Below are 20,257 nucleotides of genomic sequence, written 5' to 3'. Positions count from 1 at the left end.
AACTTGTTCCATCTGGAGATAAGCCAATTATGGAAAGGCCTGGAATGGAACTAAGCCCATTCCACCCTTCCAAAGGCAGACACTGAATAGTGGACCATGCATCCCAGAGTGTAAAGACATATGTTGACTGCGCAGACATCCATGTACTCCTAATGGAAGAGTGGAGATGCCGTCTTACGCCAGAAGAATTCTCAGATTCTGAGAATCCAGCAGGGCTCCTAGGTGAAGAATACCCAGAAAGGGATGCAGGGAGGACTTTTTCCCCATTGATTAAACGTCTGCACCCTGAAGAAGCCACAGTCAACCTGACCCGGCTGTAAAGTACCCCGGTGATCCTGCTAAGAGCAGGAGGCCATCCAGGTACAGGAGCATTGGGATATACTGAACAGAAGAACTGTCAGAAAATCCAAAACGCTGGTAAACCCCTGTGGGGCTGAGAGCAGTCTCAACAGGCAGAGCCCGAAAAATCGTAAGTGCTGTGATACAGCAAACCTCAGTCCATGCTGAGGTAAGGTCTCTGTAAGTACCCGTAGGCACGCGTCCTGTATCTCCAGTGATACCATAAAGTCCCCAGGTTCCAAACATAGTATGATGGAGCATAGGGATTGCCTCCTGAGCCCAGGTAGCTTTAGGAACTGGTTCAGGGAAATGAGACAGAGAATAGGCCAAAGAGGACCATTCAGCCACCGCACCAGAAAGAAAGCAGAACAACCAGTCCCTCGCTGAGAAAGTGGGGATGGCCCAATTAGCTCCGCTTACCGCAACAACTGTATAGCTTTCTGGATTTGTAAGGCCCTGTTCCGAATAAGGGCCTGAGTACCATCACATGGAAATAGGCCGCCTGAGCAAAGAGAGTGCGTACCCTCCTACCCACGTAGCCGCGGCAACTAGACACTAGTACCGGGCAAACTGAGAAAATCGCCATCTCCCAGTGGTAGGCCTGTCTCGTCAGGCTGACGATATATCCGTAGGTTCAGAAGCAGGATCGGCTGGCAGTCCAGGCCTGCTCGGAACTGGATATGTCGGCCCTTGTAAAGGCCGACAGTCTATGAAGAAACAGACCTTTAGGCTGACCCAGAGGACAAAAAGACTTAATAGTCTGAGGCCCTATAGTGAGCATAGCTGAAGGCGGGAAATTTGTACTGCCACTGTCAAGGTCAGGACCCAACAAGATATACCCTATAGATGGTATCTGCACCTCTGCATTCCCAGAGCGCAGCCATAGGGTATTACGGAGGATACCGTCGCAGCCGGAACTCTGAAAGTTAGGAGCTGGTATCCAATATAGGCATGTCCACCTATGACAACTGCATATATTACGAGAGCGACCAAATACATTTGAACCCCAGACGTGTTGGAGGGGAAAAAACATTACAAATGCATCAGCTCAGTATGTAATAGTATTAACCAACCATGCTATAGCCATGGTAGGATGGGTAACAACCCCTGAAAGCGAGTATACTGATTTCAGGCAGAGTTACCACCTACGGATCAGAAGAAACCGACCACGCAGGAATGGGAGGCGTAGTAACGTCTGTAATCAGACGAGTAACATGCCCATCCACCCCAGGAGGGGCTCATGATGACCCTCAGGGAATTTGGGACAGGAGACCAAACACTGTTGTAATACCTCATATCTGGCAACAGCCAGAGTCCCGCCATGCGATCCACCCGCTAGTCAGCAACAGGGAACCAGAAGGCACGCCATACTGAGGGTGTATGATACAGGTGCAGGTCAACATTCACTCTAACCAGAATGGACCTGCTACCAGCCCAAAACAAGAGATATGGTAAGAACTTACCTTTGTTATCTCTGTTTCTACGAAGTCCATAGGGTCCACAGGGTTGACCTTGGGGTATAGGTTGGGAACCAAATCCGGGCACCACGCAGTTAAAGCTATTAGCTCCCAGGATGCACTGGGTCCACTCTCCCTATAACCCCACCCCCAAGCCAGAGGCACCTCAGTTTGTAAGTAGCCAAAGGCCGGAGGAGGAGAGAAAAAGAGAGAGAAAACTGGAACACTCAATAACCATACTCACAGAAATGGGAGACGGAAAACCGGTGACCAGCCACACAGCCCATATGAAGCCAGGTGCGTCAGGGCGGGCGCCCTGTGGACCCTATGGACTTCGTAGAAACAGAGATAACAAAGGTAAGTTCTTACCATATCTCTTGTTTTCTACTTCAGGGTCCATAGGGGGTCCACAGGGTTGACCTTGGGGATGTCCCAAAGCAGTTCAACCAAGGGTGGGGACGCTCCTGTGCTGAGAGGAGAATCCGTCGCCAAAAAGGAAGCATCCTGAGAGGCAAAGGAAACCAATGCCTAGAACCTTAAAAAGGTGTGGACAGAAGACCACGTGGCCACCTAGTAAGGCAAAACAGCCGAGGCGCCACAGCGAGCCGCACACGAGGGTCACATGGCCCGAGAAAAAACAAGCATCAACAACAGGAAGGCCTACCCATGGGTAGGCCCCTGAGGAAGACCTACGAGGCCATCCAGCCAACATTTGGTTATAGGCCGGCCATCCTTTCCTGTGAAAACCAGAAATCTCAGACCACCAATAAGGAGTCCGATTTCCGTAAGGAACCTGAACGGATCACATAAATCCAAAGAGGCCAGACCACAGTCAATGAGGCCACACCAGCCGAGAGGACTGGGGACAGAATGGCCGTACCATAAGTTCCAGAATAATATGGAACCTGAAAACCACTAAGAAGAAACACAGGGCGAGAGCAACTCACACCCTGACATGATGCCCTCCAGAAGAGGGAGCCACATGAGAACGCTCCCAATTCAGACACTCTCCTGGTTGATATAAACACCCTGAGAGAAAGAGAGAGCCTAAGCAATAGACCATGTAATGGCTATCACAACCAGCGGTTCCATTGACTGTCCCCGGAGGTAACGAAGAACCACTACTTACTCCCAAGGAGTCCCTAGGGAGGACAAATGGAGGCATAATCAAGAAAACACTCCAAAGGATGAACTGGATACCAGAGTGGAGCAATTCCATATCTTAACCATACTGACAGTGTAGAGATCCGCACTGTCAGGAAGACCAGGCCAAGTGTGAAACCCAAGCCAGCTGGAAGGAATGCCAGAATATCTGGAAATCCTGGACACCGGAGGATTGTATCGACAGGTACAATACCATAAGATTTATGGCTGCCACAGTTTGTGGTAGGTCCCAGCAAAAGCTGATCCATGTGCTCTAATCATTCCAACGATGACAAAGCCAGGGAAGCCGTAAGACCACTGTAAGGACACAGTCAAAGACAAACGACCCAGGTCCAAGGCAAAACCAAGGACCCTGAGACAACAGGTCCGGGCAGTGAAGCATCAGGGATGGAGTATCGATGTAGAGACTCCGAAGATCCAAGTACCCCTGACATCTGGGGCAATCAGGAGCCACCAGCAGGAAAGCATCTCCGTCTCGATTGAAAACACTTCCAAAGACCTCGAGGAAGAAGGGAGACCGGAGAACACAGGTACACAAAGTGGAAGGACCACTTCACCGACAAAGAGTCGCTGAAGGTTGCTTCAGAATCCCCAGAGCTGGACTGTAACACCATAGTGTGATAAAGTCAGAAGGCCATGAGGGTCACCTCAGGGGGGCCCCCCCTGCTCACCAGGAGATGAAACCTCTCTTGGGGAAGAGACTAGTCCCCGGGATGCACGTCGTGACGGCTGAGGACTCCCGCTTCCCAATGGAGAGCTCCTGAAATGAACGCTGCCGAGATGGTCGGGAGGAGACCCTCGGACTATGTCCGAATATGTGACATACCTGTCATTGCCACCCAACGAACAGTGTTGCTAAAAAGGAAGCCACTGTCCTGACCCTGTCGGACTGAACCTTTTCAGGTTCACCGGGAAACAAGAGTTATGCCAGAGTAAGTTAATTGACAGGGTGGAATCGACAGACGTCCAACTGCACTGAAAAGGATTCGATCCAGACACTGTCCATAGCAAAGAAAACCCTGGACGAGATGGCCATAGCCACCCGGACAGGGACCGACTTGCCTCCGGAGAGAGCATCATCGTTTGAACAGTTATCCGACAGAAAAAACTCGTTCCATCTGGAGATGAGCCAATTATGGAAAGGCCTGGAATGGAACTGAGCCCATTCCACCATGCATCCCAGAGTGTAAAGACATCTGTCGACTGCGCAGACAACCATGTACTCCTAATGGAAGAGTGGAGATTCCGTCTTACGCCAGAAGAATTCTCAGATTCTGAGAATCCAGCAGGAATCCTAGATGAAGAATACCCAGAGAGGGATGCAGGGAGGACTTTTTCCCCGTTGATTAAACGTCTGCACCCTGAAGAAGCCACAGTCATCCTGACCTGGCTGTAAAGTACCCCGGTGATCCCGCTAAGAGCAGGAGGCCGTCCAGGTACAGGAGCATTGGGATATACTGAACAGAAGAACTGTCAGAAAATCCAAAACGCTGGTAAACCCCTGTGGGGCTGAGGACAGTCCCAACAGGCAGAGCCCGAAAAATTGTAAGTGTTGCTGTGATACAGCAAACCTCAGCCCATGCTGAGGAAAGGTCTCTGTAAGTACCCGTAGGCACGCGTCCTGTATATCCAGTGATACCATAAAGTCCCCAGGTTCCAAACATCGTATGATGGAGCATAGGGATTTCCTCCTGAGCCCAGGTAGCTTTAGGAACTGGTTCAGGGAATTGAGACAGAGAATAGGCCAAAGAGGACCATTCAGCCACCGCACCAGAAAGAAAACAGAACAACCAGTCCCTCGCTGAGATAGTGGGGATGGCCTAATTAGCTCCGCTTACCGCAACAACTGCATAGCTTTCTGGATCTGTAAGGCCCTTGTAAAGAGGGCGTACCCTCCTACCCACGTAGCCGCGGCAACTTGACACTAATACCGGGCGAACTGAGAAAATCGGTATCTCCCAGTTGTAGGCCTGTCCCGTCAGACTGAAGAGATATCCGTAGGTTCAGAAGCAGGATCGGCTGGCAGTCCAGGCCTGCTCGGTACTGGATATGTCGGCCCTTGTAGATGCCGACAGTCTACGAAGAAACAGACCTTTAGGCTGACCCAGAGGACAAAAAAGACTTAACAGACTTAGTCTGAGGCCTTGTAGTGGGCATAGCTGAAAGCGGTAAACTTGTCGTTAGTAATACTGCCAATGTTACTACAATCTTGTCAAGGTCAGGACCAAACAATATCAACCCTAAAGATGGTATCTGCACCTCTGCATTCCCAGAGCGCAGCCATAGGGTATTACGGAGGATACAGTCGCAGCCGGAACTCTGAAAGTTAGGAGACTGGTATCCAATATAGGCATTTCCACCTATGACAACAGCATATATTACGTGAGCGACCAAATACATTTGAACCCCCGACGTGTTGGAGGGGAAACAAATGCATCAACCCAATATGCAATAGTATTAACCAACCATGCTATAGCCATGGTAGGATGGGTAACAACTCCTGAAAGCAAGTATACTGATTTCAGGCAGAGTTACCACCTACGGATCCGAAGAATCCGACCACGCAGGAATGGGAGGCGTAGTAACGTCTGTAATCAGACGAGCAACACGCCCATCCCCCCCAGGAGGGGCTCGTGATGACCCTCAGGGAATTTGGGACAGAAGGCCAAACACTGTCGTAACACCTCCTATCTGGCAACAGCCAGAGTCCCGCTATGCGATCCACCCGCTAGTCAGCAACAGGTAACCCGAAGGCACGCAATACTGAGGGTGTATGATACAGGTGCAGGTCAACATTCACTCTAACCAGAATGGACCTGCTACCAGCCCTAAAGCAGGGATAATAATACCTGAAATAGGCTTCCCCCCGTGTAAGAGGGAAAGAGCCCCGAACAGTATCCAGTTCACGGCAGAGCCAACTGGGAAGTAACCACAGGGCGTCAACCACGCCAATTAGCGTTTCGTAGAAAACGACATCCACCCAGGGTGGCTGTTGTGGTAATCCCTGCAAGGGGAATGACAGACTATTGTGGCACCAGGGGGAATTCATATACTGCGAAAAACCCCTGCAGGGAGCGGTAGTCTGTGTCACAGGGGAAGAGTGCAAGAAGCTGTGAGATACCCTGAGATGAAAAGGGCAGTATGGTGAAGTAACCCCAAGTGAGGTACAACAATGGGGCCCGCCCGGCGATCCACAATTGAGAGGATCCCGAGAAAACAAACCGCCCAAGGGGGTCGTGAAAGAGGCCGGCACCAGATGACGCCATACAGAACCCTTTATGAGTCAAATCCTCCGCACTAACACCTGCAGCACATGACTTGCAGGATAGTAAAAATGGGTGCAGTATAACGCTCTATCTCCTGGTCAGACATATCTGACCAATCTTGGCGGAAATATTAAGCAGCACTATACTGGTCCTGACTGATGCCAAAAATTAGCTGCAGGGACCCATTTTCAGCGTATGCAACCTACAGTTCCACTCAAAATATGGCAACGTGCAGCACGCAACAGTATGTGACAAACCTCACAAATATTAACAAGTATATAAATGTGAGGTCTCAGAACCACCCCAAGTACAGCTGTATTAGGGCAGATAAGGAAAGGGATAGATATACACTGACAGGTGAGAGAATAAAGTACAGTCAGCACTAGCATAAGTCACATACAATGCAGATATATACATATATACATAAACATGTCATATAATATACTGCACTATTACACTGCATTCAACTGCCCAGATTCAGTGTCTGGGAAGGCTACAGCGCTGTGTACACTGACCTGATGGTGAGGTACGCAGAGGGACTGGGCTCACTGCCATCTCCAGAGATCTCTGCTGCACCACAGAGAAAATGGCCGCTGGAGACCTCAGAGGAAGCGTGGCCCGCGGAGGAAGCAGCTCAGCGACGCCAGACTATGGATACTGAAAGGCGCGCTGAGCTGAGGGGAGGAGCCGCTGTAACAGGGAAGGCTGCCTCCCCTGGCCGGCTATTAACCCCTGGGACGCCGGCTCCCTGCACCGATCGTTAAGTCCCTGGTGGTCTAGTGGACACACGGGGTATGGGGGGCCCGCCGCCACTGCCGGCGCCTCCGGTCTGTCCCCTGAGACCGGAGGCACAGGACTGCATTTGAAATGCGCGGATCACCGCAAGCGGTGATCCGCGACCTTACCTGCTCCCCGTGAATCCGGCAGCAGTCATGGGCGCCCGCAGAGTCCGGCTAGTACAGACTCTGGGGTCCCGCTGAGATCCCCAGATCTGTACTGGCGTCTCAGCGCCAGCGGGGTGACGGAGCGGCAGCTTAGACGTCCTATGGACAGTCCGACGCTGCCGCTCTGAAGAGTCCAAAGTCCATGAAAAAACTTTGTCCCTAAAAAAATAAAATAAGCTTAGGGGCTGCTAATCAGCTCCCCCTGCGCTAACGGTGACCCGACTCCGGCCGGGCACCAACTTAAACTGAGGTGCCTCTGGCTTGGGGGTGGGGTTATAGGGAGAGTGGACCCAGTGCATCCTGGGAGCTAAAAGCTTTAACTGCGTGGTGCCCGGATTTGGTTCCCAACCTATACCCCAAGGTCAACCCTGTGGACCCCCTATGGACCCTGAAGTAGAAAGAGCCCTGTAAAGGCCTAGACCAGCAGTAGGCAAGGTATACAGGGAGACTGCCCAGTGTCCTCTCTTGCAGGAGCAGCGTTCAGAGAACAACTGACATACACTCTGGCTGCCCTATATGGAGGCTGGGAAGCGCAACCCACCATCACTGCGCCAGAGGACTGAACTAGCGTGTGGATTGGGGGAGGGGACGCCGGGGAAGCGTACCTCCCCTATGCTGCTTGGACCTGCCCGGTAAACTGACCTGGCCGCCGCCACAAGCCCCGGCTGGTCAGGAACATCATATCCCGGCGGTCTATGCTAGGAGAACAAGCCGTATGCCTCCTGACTGCAGCGCGCCTCCGGCCAGTCTCACCGCCGGAGGCCGGACCGCCACGTGGTCCTGGCATCAGTGGCCGCCGCAACCACCTGCTTACCTGCCATCCCCTTGATCCGGTTGTGGTCCAGGGCCAGAAAGCCCCTGCCGAATCCCCTGCCAAGGACCTGCCGAGGCTAGCGTTGCGGCGCCGGAGGAGGTAGTTGCCGCGCGTGGCCGGTGCGCCTCCAATCAGGCGCGAGGCTGCTTCCAGGACAGCTCAGACCACCCTACTCGTCTGCAGGACTGCTCCAGCAGTCCCACTGTATATGTGGTGAACACACCAAACAGGAAGAACTGGCTACCTGAGGCAGGAGGTGGGGTATATGAGGAGGAGACCCGATGCATCCTGGGAGCAGAGAGCTCGTTTGTGTTAACGGTTTGGTGACCGGGATTCATACCCCCCAACGTAATGGCTGTGGACCCCAAAGAAGAAAAAAAACTGTCCGCAGGGTCTTTTGCCAGCAAAATATAGCGGGAACTGGACTTTTTTTTTCACCCTGCAGATGTCTGTGGGTGGGGAGCAGTTAGGGGGTACGGGGAGCGGGTGCAGGGTTAGGGGGTAGTGTAGTGTGTGCGGGGAGCTGGTGCAGGGTTAGGGGTAGTGTATGTGGGTGCAGTGTTAGGGGGTACGGGGAGCGGGTGCAGGGTTAGGGGTAGTGTAGTGTGTGCAGTGTTAGGGGGTGCGGGGAGCGGGTGCAGGGTTGGGGGTAGGGTAGTGTATGTGGGTGCAGTGTTAGGGGGTGCGGGGAGCGGGTGCAGGGTTAGGGGGTGCAGGGTTAGGAGGTAGTGGGGGGCAGGGTTAGCAGAGTAGTACTGTACCTGGCCGATGCCTAGTCTATGGACGCTGTCTGCGATGCTGGAGAGGAGATGCAGGAGGAGGAGCACAGCGCTGCAGAAGGTGAGTAACTAAATACTAATTAAGGTCATTGGAAAATTCCAATTACTGGGACAATAGGGGGGTTGTCCAAAGGGGTCCAGAGCAGATTCTGACAATTTAAAAAAAAAAAAAAAAAAGTAAGTAAAAGGAAAAATCTGATCTGCTCTGGAGGCGACAAATTGATACCAAAACTCTGAGGGAGATTTTCAGAAAACTGGCACCAATCTGAATATGCCCCTCAGAGTTCAGCACATATAATGTAGGCGTGCCCACGCTATTTCTACACGGATGTCCTATGAGCTAGAACAGAAGCGTGTTCCCTATGTGCGCAGTGGATCCTGGAGAGAGGCAGAAGCTACAGCCGTCAGGAGCAGGGGCGTAGCTTATGGAAGATTAGGCTTGTGGGTGTGGTTTATGTAAATTCAGGAACGGTTTATGCATGCAGGGGCGTGGCTTATGGAAGATTAGGCAGATTAGGTTTGTGGGTGTGGTTTATGTAAATTCAGGCATGGTTTATGCATGCAGGGGCGTGGTTTATGGAAGATTAGGCACATTTTAGGTTTGTGGGTGTGGTTTATGTATGCAGGGGCGTGGCTGGAAGGTTACCGAAATGTTAATGATAAGACCACAAGCCACATCTACAGGACGTAGCCAGACACCCAGGATGTCGGTGCTCCGCCTGCTCCCTCTCACACCTCCTGGTCTCTGCCCAGCCCCCCACCTCTGACCTCTCTGGCTTGGGGCACTTACTTTGAACATGCGTGGCGCCACATACGAATGCTCTCCTGACCAGATCTGACGAATCAAGTCGGCATAGGCTGTAGCAATCTCTCCTTTCATCCCAAGGGGGTTGTCCCGGTTGATCTCATCCTTATAGGCATCGGTAAGGAAGTACTCAGTCAGGGGCGGAGTGTTACTCAGGCACTGGAATAACAGAACGGTCATACTATGAATAATACTGTATATACTGTGTACGGCTGCTGTTCCCGGTAACTGTACAGTATTGTCCCCAGCTGCTATATACAATCACAGCTACAGCAATGAGGGGGAAACCATCAGCATAGTACATTCTACCTTGTAAGGAGTTTTATTGTGCAACCAGAGCTACACTTCATATAAAGTGCTTCTATGCTGCAATACCACCAAAAAGTAACCAGGTGCAACCCCCTGAAATGGACTATTGAGTAAAGAAGGCTATTTATGGGGCGTCAGTTGTTTCTTTATTCTGCCTCTAACATAATGAGAGCACCACACCCCAAACCTCCATTCCTGTAAAGCATTGCCCAGCCCTGCAGGATTACACTACAGGAGCCTAGCGTCTTCTGTCAGATGTGGGGAGCAGGTCTGAGGACAGCAGGTGATATTACCATACCTGCAGAGTACATGAATCATGTGTTCCTGAGATTGCCCAGCCGTGCAGTATAGACAGCGGGGTCGGGGAGGGACAGCCTGCAGGGTTACAGTACTGGAGCTTAGCGTATTCTGTCAGATGTGGGGGGCAGGTCTGAGGACAGCAGGTGATATTACCATACCTGCAGAGTACATGAAGCATGTGTTCCTGAGATTGCCCAGCCGTGCAGTATAGACAGCAGGGTCGGGGAGGGGCAGCCTGCAGGATTACATTACAGGAGCCTAACGTCTTCTGTCAGATGTGGGGGGCAGGTCTGAGGACAGCAGGTGATAGTACCATACCTGCAGAGTACATGAAGCATGTGTTCCTGAGATTGCCCAGCCGTGCAGTATAGGCAGCGGTGTCGGGGAGGGGCAGCCTGCAGGGTTACAGTACAGGAGCCTAACGTCTTCTGTCAGATGTGGGGGGCAGGTCTGAGGACAGCAGGTGATATTACCATACCTGCAGAGTACATGAATCATGTGTTCCTGAGATTGCCCAGCCGTGCAGTATAGACAGCAGGGTCGGGGAGGGGCAGCCTGCAGGATTACACTACAGGAGCCTAACGTCTTCTGTCAGATGTGGGGGGCAGGTGATATTACCATACCTGCAGAGTACATGAAGCATGTGTTCCTGAGATTTCCCAGCCGTGCAGTATAGGCAGCGGTGTCGGGGAGGGGCAGCCTGCAGGATTACAGTACTGGAGCCTAGCGTCTTCTGTCAGATGTGGGGGGCAGGTCTGAGGACAGCAGGTGATAACAAGAGATATGGTAAGAACTTACCTTTGTTATCTCTGTTTCTACGAAGTCCATAGGGTCCACAGGGTTGACCTTGGGGTATAGGTTGGGAACCAAATCCGGGCACCACGCAGTTAAAGCTTTTAGCTCCCAGGATGCACTGGGTCCACTCTCCCTATAACCCCACCCCCCAGCCAGAGGCACCTCAGTTTGTAAGTAGCCAAAGGCCGGAGGAGGAGAGAAAAAGAGAGAGAAAACTGGAACACTCTAGAACCATACTCACAGAAAAGGAGACGGGAAACCGGTGACCAGTAACACAGCCCATATGAAGCCAGGTGCGTCAGGGTGGGCGCCCTGTGGACCCTATGGACTTCGTAGAAACAGAGATAACAAAGGTAAGTTCTTACCATATCTCTTGTTTTCTACTTCAGGGTCCATAGGGGGTCCACAGGGTTGACCTTGGGGATGTCCCAAAGCAGTTCAACCAAGGGTGGGGACGCTCCTGTGCTGAGAGGAGAATCCGTCGCCAAAAAGGAAGCATCCTGAGAGGCAAAGGAAACCAATGCCTAGAACCTTAAAAAGGTATGGACAGAAGACCACGTGGACACCTAGTAAGGCAAAACAGCCGAGGCGCCACAACGAGCCGCGCACGAGGGTTACATGGCCCGAGAAAAAACAAGCCTCAACGACAGAAATGCCTACACATGGGTAGGCCCCTGAGGAAGACATACGAGGCCATCCAGCCAACATTTCATTATAGGCCGGCCATCGTTTCCTGTGAAAACCAGAAACCGCAGACCACCAATAAGGAGTCCGATTACCATAAGGAACTTGAACGGATCATATAAAGCCAAAGAGGCCGGACCACAGTCAATGAGGCCACACCAGCCGAGAAGACTGGGGACTGAATGGCCGTACCATAAGTTCCAGAATAATATGGAACCTAAAAACCACTCTAAGAAGAAATACAGGGCGAGAGCAACTCACACCCTGACATGATGCCCTCCAGAAGAGGGAGCCACATGAGAACGCTCCCAATTCAGACACTCTCCTGGTTGATTTAAACACCCTGAGAGAGAGAGAGCTTAAACAATAGACCATGTAATGGCTATCACAACCAGCGGTTCCATTGACTGTCCCCGGAGGGAACAAAGAACCACTACTAACTCCCCAGGAGTCCCTAGGGAGGACAAGTGGAGGCATAATCCAGAAAACACTCCAAAGGATGAACTGGATACCAGAGCGGAACAATTCCATATCTTAACCATACCGACAGTGTAGAGATCCGCACTGTCAGGAAGGCAAGGCCAAGGGTGAAACCCAAGCCAGCCGGAAGGAATGCCAGAATATCTGAAAATCCTGGACACCGGAGGATCGTATCGACAGGTACGATACCATAAGAATTATGTATGCCACAGTCCGTGGCAGATCCCAGCAAAGTCTGGCCTATCTGCTCTAAACAGCTCAATGAAGACAGAGCCAGGGAAGCCCTAGGACCACAGTAGGGGCGCAGTCAAAGACAAACGATCCAGGTCCAGGGAAAAACAAGGACCCTGAGACAACAGGTCCAGATAGTGAAGCAGTAGGAACGGAGTATCGATGAGGAGACTCCGAAAATCTTAGTACCAGTGATGTCTGGGACGAACTGGAGCCCCCAGAAGGAAAGCCCCTCCGTCTCGAATTAAACTTCCGAAGACCTCGAGGAAGAAGGGAGACCGGAGGACACAGGTACACAAAGTGGAAGGACCACTTCACTGACAAAGAGTCACTGAAGGTAGCTTCAGTACTCCTGGAGCTGGACTGTAACACCGGTAATGTGTGATCAAGTCAGAAGGCCATGAGGATCAATCCCCTCAGGGAGGCCCCCTCTGCTCACCAGGAGTTGAAACCTCTCTTGGAGAAGAGACTAGTCCCCGGGATGCACGTCGCAACGGCTGAGGAAGCCCGCTTCCCAATGGAGAGCTCCGGGAATAAACACTGCAGAGTTGGCCAGGAGAAGACCCTTGGACTATGTCAGAATGGATGACATACCTGACATTGCCACCCAACTACCAGTGTTGCCTAGATGGAAGTCACTGTTGTGACACTGTCGGATAGAACCTATTCAGGTTTACCATGACATATGGGTTAGGCCAGAGTGAAGGTCCAAGACAGCCTAAAGTATCAACAAGTTAAGTGGCAGGGCAGAAACGACAGACGTCCAACTGCCCCGAAACGAATGCGGACCAGACACTGTCTGTAGCAAAGAACACCCTGGACGAGATGGCCATAGCCACCCGGACAGAGACCAACTCGCCTCCGGAGAAAGTATCATCGTTCGAACAGCGATCCGATGGGAAAAACTCGATCCATCTGGAGGGGAGTCAATTATGGCAAGGCCTGGAATGGAACTGAGCACATTCCACCCTACCAAAAGGTAGACACTCTGGTAGACCGCGCATCACAAAGAGTAATGACATATGTCGAATGCGTAGATATCCGCACACTCCAAGTTGAAGAGTGGAGATCTTGTCTTACGCCAGAAAAATTCTCAGAGTCTGAGAATCCAGCAGTGCTCCCAGATGAAGAAAACCCTGTGAGGGATGTAGGGAGGACTTTTTCTCCGTTGACTAATTATCTGTGCCGAGAAGAAGCCACGGTTATCCTGACCTGGCGGTAAAGTACCTTGGTGATCCTGCTAAAAGCAGGAGACCGTCCAGAGAAAGGAGCATTCGGATACCCTGTACAGGTGAACTGTCAGAAAATCCATAAGGCTGGTAAACCCCGGTGGAGTTGAGGACAGTCCCAAAAGGCAGAGCCCGAAACTTACAAGTGTTGCTGTGGCACAGCAAACCTGAACCCATGCTGATGAGAGGGCTCTGTACGTACCCGTAGGTACGTTTCCTGAATACTCAGATATACCCTAAAATCCCCAGGTTCCAAACGTCGGATGATGGAGTATGGACGATTCCACCTGAGTCCAGTCACCGTTGGAATCTGATTCAGGGATTTGAGACAGAGTATAGGCAAATGAGGACCAGTCGGTCACCGCCCCAGAAAGAAAGTAGAACAACCAGTCCCTCACTGAGATAGTGAGGTTGGCCAAAATAGCTCTGCTTACCACAAAGACTGTATAGCTTTCTGGGATTGTAAGGCCCTGATCAGGTCTGAAGAAGGGCCCGTGTAACAATGCCTGTGAGGAGGCTGCCTGAGCAATGAGAGGCCGTTGAGAATCAGTACCTCACTCTGGAAATTCCCCAGATGTAGACCTGTCCCGTCAGGCTGAGGGTATATCCTCAGGTGTAGAAACAGTGTCGTCCGGAAGTCCAGGACTGCTCGGTACTGGATATGGTGGCCCCCATGGAGGCCGACAGCCTAGGAAAAAACAGGCCTTTAGGCTGACCCTGAGGACAAAAAGACTTAACAGAGTTAGTCCGAATGTAGTGGGAGTAGCTAAAGACGGTATCTCCCCATTAGTGATACTGCCAATGATGCAACGATCTTGTCAAGGTCAGGACCAAACAAGATCTTCCCCATGGAAGGAGTGTGCACCTCTGCTTTCCCATAACGCAGCCATAGGGTACTGCGGCGGATACAGACGTCGCCGAAACCCTGAAAGTTAGAAGACCGGCATCCCATGAGGTAATCCCCCATATGACCACTGCATATTTTATGTGAGCGGCAAAAGATATTTGAACCTCAGACGTGTTGGAGGGGAAAAACGTCACAAAAGCATCACCATGAGATGGCCATGGTAGGACGGGCAACAGGCCCTGAAAACGAGTACATTGATTTCAGGCAAAGTTACCACCTACGGATCCGTAAAATCCGTCCAGGCCGGGATGGGAGGCGTATTAATGCCTGTAACCCGACGAACAACATACAAATCCATCCCAGAAGGGGATTTCCATTACTTGTGAGGACCCTCAGGGAATGGGAAACAGGAGGCCTTTGTGACTCCTCGTATCTGGCGACAGCCAGACTCCCGCTATGAGATCCACCCGCTGGGCAGAAAACGGGAGATGTATGATACAGGTGTAGGATCGACATTCTCTATATCCAGAATGAACCTGGCCACCAGCCCCAAAGCAGGGATAATAATACTTGAAATCGGCTCCCCCCATGTGAGAGGGAAAGAGCCGAATACACCATCCAGTTCACGGCAGAGCCACTGGTCAGTAACCACAGGGCGTATATCACGCCAATTAGTATTTGGTATAAAACGACATCCACCAGGGTGGCCGTTGTGGTAATCCCTGCAAGGGGAATGACAGACTGATGTGGTATCGGAGGTAATTCATGTACTGTGAAAAACCCCGGCGGGGAGCGACAGTCTGTTGCACAGGGGTAAATTGCAAGAAATTGCGAGATACCCCGAGTTCAAAAGGGCAGTATGGTGAAGTAACTCCAAGCGAGAGACGACAATGGGGCCCGCCCGGCGATCCTCAAAGGAGAGGATCCTGAGAAATAAACCGCCCTTTAAGGGGGTCGTGCAAGGGGCCCGGCGCCAGATGGTGCCGCATACATAAACCTTTCTGAGTTAAAATCCTCCGCACTAATTCCTGCAGGCTATGACTTGCAGGATAGCAATAATGGGTGCAGTATCGTGTGCAATCTCCTGGTCAGATATATCTGACTATCTTGACGGAAATATTAAGCAGCGCCATACCGGTCCTGACTGACGCTAAGATTAGCTGCAGGGACCCATTATCAGCGTATGCAACTCACAGTTCCATCTAAAATATGGCAACGTGCAGCACACAACAGTATGTGACAAACCTCACGGATATTAACAAGTATATATATGTGAGGTCTCAGAACCACCCCAGGTACACCTGTATTAGGGGAGATAAAGAAAAGGGATAGATATACACTGACAGGTGAGAGAATAAAGTACAGACAGTCAGCACTAGCATAAGTCACATACAATGGAGACATATATACTGTACATACATTTGCATGACATATAATATACTGCACAATGTCGCTACATTCAACTGCCCAGATTCAGTGTCTGGGAAGGCTACAGCGCTGTGTACACTCACCCAAAATGGCCAGGTACGCAGGGGGACTGGGCTCACTGTCATCCTAAGAGTTCTGCAGCACCACAGAGAGAAAATGGCCACTGGAGACCTCAGAAGAAGCGCGGCCCGCGGAGGAAGCAGCTCAGCGACGCCAGACTGTATTATTGAAAGGCGCGCTGAGCTGAGGGGAGGAGCCGCTAGACAGGGAAGGCTTCCTCCCCTGGCTAGCAATTAACCCCCCGGGATGCCGGCTCCCGCTGCCGCTATAATCCCTGGTGGGCTGTGGACACGCGGGGTATGCCTCCATGTAGGGGGAGCCCGTCGCCACCGCCTCCGGTTTGTCCCCAGAGACCGGAGGCATAAGGCTGCATATTCACAAGTGGATCACTGAAAGCGGTGACCACGCGACTTACCTGTCCCCGTCGATCCGGCAGCAGCCCAGGGATTCCTCCAGAGCCCGGCTAGTACAGACTCAGGGGTCCCGCTGCGATCCCCAGATCTGTACGGGCGTCGCAGCGCCGGCGGGGTGTAGGAGCGGCAGCTCAGACGTCCATTGGACAGTCTGACGCTGACGCTCTGAAGAGTAGTAAAAAATAATAAAATAAAACTCTTTTAAGCTAAGCAGCCCCCCTGCAGTAACGGTGACCCAACTCCGGCCGGGCACCAACTTAAACTGAGGTGCCTCTGGCTGGGGTTATAGGGAGAGTGGACCCAAGTGCATCCTGGGAGCTAAAAGCTTTAACTGCGTGGTGCCCGGATTTGGTTCCCAACCTATACCCCAAGGTCAACCCTGTGGACCCCCTATGGACCCTGAAGTAGAAATGACCATACCTGCAGAGTACATGAAGCATGTGTTCCTGAGATTGCCCAGCCGCGCAGTATAGGCAGCGGGGTCGGGGAGGGGCAGCCTGCAGGGTTACAGTACAGGAGCCTAACGTCTTCTGTCAGATGTGGGGGGCAGGTCTGAGGACAGCAGGTGATATTACCATACCTGCAGAGCAGAGTTCATGAAGCATGTGTTCCCGAGATTGCTTAGGCCGCAGAGGCCCGGCTTGCTGGAAGGCTCCCGGTAGCTGTAGGAATTATAGGATGACCCGTATCCTCTATAAGAAGGAAGGAAGGAAGAGAAAGGTTATTACATGGGTCGGATACATAAATCAGGGTGATAAGAGAGAACATTTGCCTCACCACCATTATAATTTCTCTTATCACCATTCACACTCAAGAAAAAACGCACAAACTATTGGGCAGGGGAAACACAGTTATAGCTCCAAGTGATAAAATAAAGTGATGAAACTCATTGCCCAGCTGACAGCTAGCCAATGGGGAAATTCTGCTCACTGACACCCAGGCGGTTTGTGTGGATGCCCCATAATGGGAGGTTTGCAGGCGGCTGTAGGAGAGCAGATCTGGGGGTCACAGCATATTGGGGGAACGCTGCACGCTAACAAAGCACCACCCCTTTATTATACATTATCTCCATCACAGGGAACATTTCCTACGTCGTACTTCCTCTCCAAGGGCTGGAGCTGCACCCTAACAAAGCACCACCCCTTTATTATACATTTATCATCTCCATCACAGGGAACATTTCCTACGTCGTACTTCCTCTCCCAGGGCTGGAGCTGCACCCTAACAAAGCACCACCCCTTTATTATACATTTATCATCTCCATCACAGGGAACATTTCCTACGTCTTACTTCCTCTCCCAGGGCTGGAGCTGCACCCTAACAAAGCACCACCCCTTTATTATACATTTATCATCTCCATCACAGGGAACATTTCCTACGTCTTACTTCCTCTCCCAGGGCTGGAGCTGCACCCTAACAAAGCACCACCCCTTTATTATACACTTATCATCTCCATCACAGGGAACATTTCCTACGTCGTGCTTCCTCTCCCAGGGCTGGAGCTGCACCCTAACAAAGCACCACCCCTTTATTATACATTTATCATCTCCATCACAGGGAACATTTCCTACGTCGCACTTCCTCTCCCAGGGTTGGAGCTGCACCCTAACAAAGCACCACCCCTTTATTATACATTTATCATCTCCATCACAGGGAACATTTCCTACGTCGTGCTTCCTCTCCCACGGCTGGAGCTGCACCCTAACAAAGCACCACCCCTTTATTATACATTTATCATCTCCATCACAGGGAACATTTCCTACGTCGTACTTCCTCTCCCAGGGCTGGAGCTGCACCCTAACAAAGCACCACCCCTTTATTATACACTTATCATCTCCATCACAGGGAACATTTCCTACGTCGTACTTCCTCTCCCAGGGCTGGAGCTGCACCCTAACAAAGCACCACCCCTTTATTATACATTTATCATCTCCATCACAGGGAACATTTCCTACGTCTTACTTCCTCTCCCAGGGCTGGAGCTGCACCCTAACAAAGCACCACCCCTTTATTATACACTTATCATCTCCATCACAGGGAACATTTCCTACGTCGTGCTTCCTCTCCCAGGGCTGGAGCTGCACCCTAACAAAGCACCACCCCTTTATTATACATTTATCATCTCCATCACAGGGAACATTTCCTACGTCGCACTTCCTCTCCCAGGGTTGGAGCTGCACCCTAACAAAGCACCACCCCTTTATTATACATTTATCATCTCCATCACAGGGAACATTTCCTACGTCGTGCTTCCTCTCCCACGGCTGGAGCTGCACCCTAACAAAGCACCACCCCTTTATTATACATTTATCATCTCCATCACAGGGAACATTTCCTACGTCGTACTTCCTCTCCCAGGGCTGGAGCTGCACCCTAACAAAGCACCACCCCTTTATTATACATTTATCATCTCCATCACAGGGAACATTTCCTACGTCGTGCTTCCTCTCCCAGGGCTGGAGCTACACCCTAACAAAGCACCACCCCTTTATTATACATTTATCATCTCCATCACAGGGAACATTTCCTACGTCGTACTTCCTCTCCCAGGGCTGGAGCTGCACCCTAACAAAGCACCACCCCTTTATTATACATTATCTCCATCACAGGGAACATTTCCTACGTCGTGCTTCCTCTCCCAGGGCTGGAGCTGCACCCTAACAAAGCACCACCCCTTTATTATACATTTATCATCTCCATCACAGGGAACATTTCCTACGTCGTACTTCCTCTCCCAGGGCTGGAGCTACACCCTAACAAAGCACCACCCCTTTATTATACATTTATCATCTCCATCACAGGGAACATATCCTACGTCTTACTTCCTCTCCCAGGGCTGGAGCTGCACCCTAACAAAGCACCACCCCTTTATTATACATTTATCATCTCCATCACAGGGAACATTTCCTACGTCTTACTTCCTCTCCCAGGGCTGGAGCTGCACCCTAACAAAGCACCACCCCTTTATTATACATTTATCATCTCCATCACAGGGAACATATCCTACGTCGTGCTTCCTCTCCCAGGGCTGGAGCTGCACCCTAACAAAGCACCACCCCTTTATTATACATTTATCATCTCCATCACAGGGAACATTTCCTACGTCGTGCTTCCTCTCCCAGGGCTGGAGCTGCACCCTAACAAAGCACCACCCCTTTATTATACATTTATCATCTCCATCACAGGGAACATTTCCTACGTCGTACTTCCTCTCCCAGGGCTGGAGCTACACCCTAACAAAGCACCACCCCTTTATTATACATTATCTCCATCACAGGGAACATTTCCTACGTCGTGCTTCCTCTCCCAGGGCTGGAGCTGCACCCTAACAAAGCACCACCCCTTTATTATACATTTATCATCTCCATCACAGGGAACATTTCCTACGTCATGCTTCCTCTCCCAGGGCTGGAGCTGCACCCTAACAAAGCACCACCCCTTTATTATACATTTATTATCTCCATCACAGGGAACATTTCCTACGTCGTACTTCCTCTCCCAGGGCTGGAGCTGCACCCTAACAAAGCACCACCCCTTTATTATACATTTATCATCTCCATCACAGGGAACATTTCCTACGTCGTACTTCCTCTCCCAGGGCTGGAGCTGCACCCTAACAAAGCACCACCCCTTTATTATACATTTATCATCTCCATCACAGGGAACATTTCCTACGTCTTACTTCCTCTCCCAGGGCTGGAGCTGCACCCTAACAAAGCACCACCCCTTTATTATACATTTATCATCTCCATCACAGGGAACATTTCCTACGTCGTACTTCCTCTCCCAGGGCTGGAGCTGCACCCTAACAAAGCACCACCCCTTTATTATACATTTATCATCTCCATCACAGGGAACATTTCCTACGTCGTACTTCCTCTCCCAGGGCTGGAGCTGCACCCTAACAAAGCAC

At 51.2% G+C, this 20,257-nt stretch overlaps 1 protein-coding gene across 1 annotated transcript in view; it reads right to left on the bottom strand.

The window, feature by feature from the left end:
- Window positions 1-20,257, bottom strand: part of USP4 (ubiquitin specific peptidase 4) — a 102,581-nt gene that overhangs the window by 57,842 nt on the left and 24,482 nt on the right. Inside the window, exons 8-9 of the mRNA XM_088465377.1 lie at window positions 16,925-17,036; window positions 9,554-9,727 (exon numbers count right to left, since the gene is read on the bottom strand). Of these exons, the coding sequence (XP_088321503.1) occupies window positions 9,554-9,727; window positions 16,925-17,036 (286 nt within the window). The remainder of the gene's footprint in view (window positions 1-9,553; window positions 9,728-16,924; window positions 17,037-20,257) is intronic.

Source organism: Taudactylus pleione, unplaced genomic scaffold, assembly GCF_031769625.1.
Source record: "Taudactylus pleione unplaced genomic scaffold, aTauple2 ptg001984l, whole genome shotgun sequence".
NCBI classification, from domain to species: Eukaryota; Metazoa; Chordata; class Amphibia; order Anura; family Myobatrachidae; genus Taudactylus; species Taudactylus pleione.
This window is presented reverse-complemented; position numbering and strand designations above follow the sequence as displayed.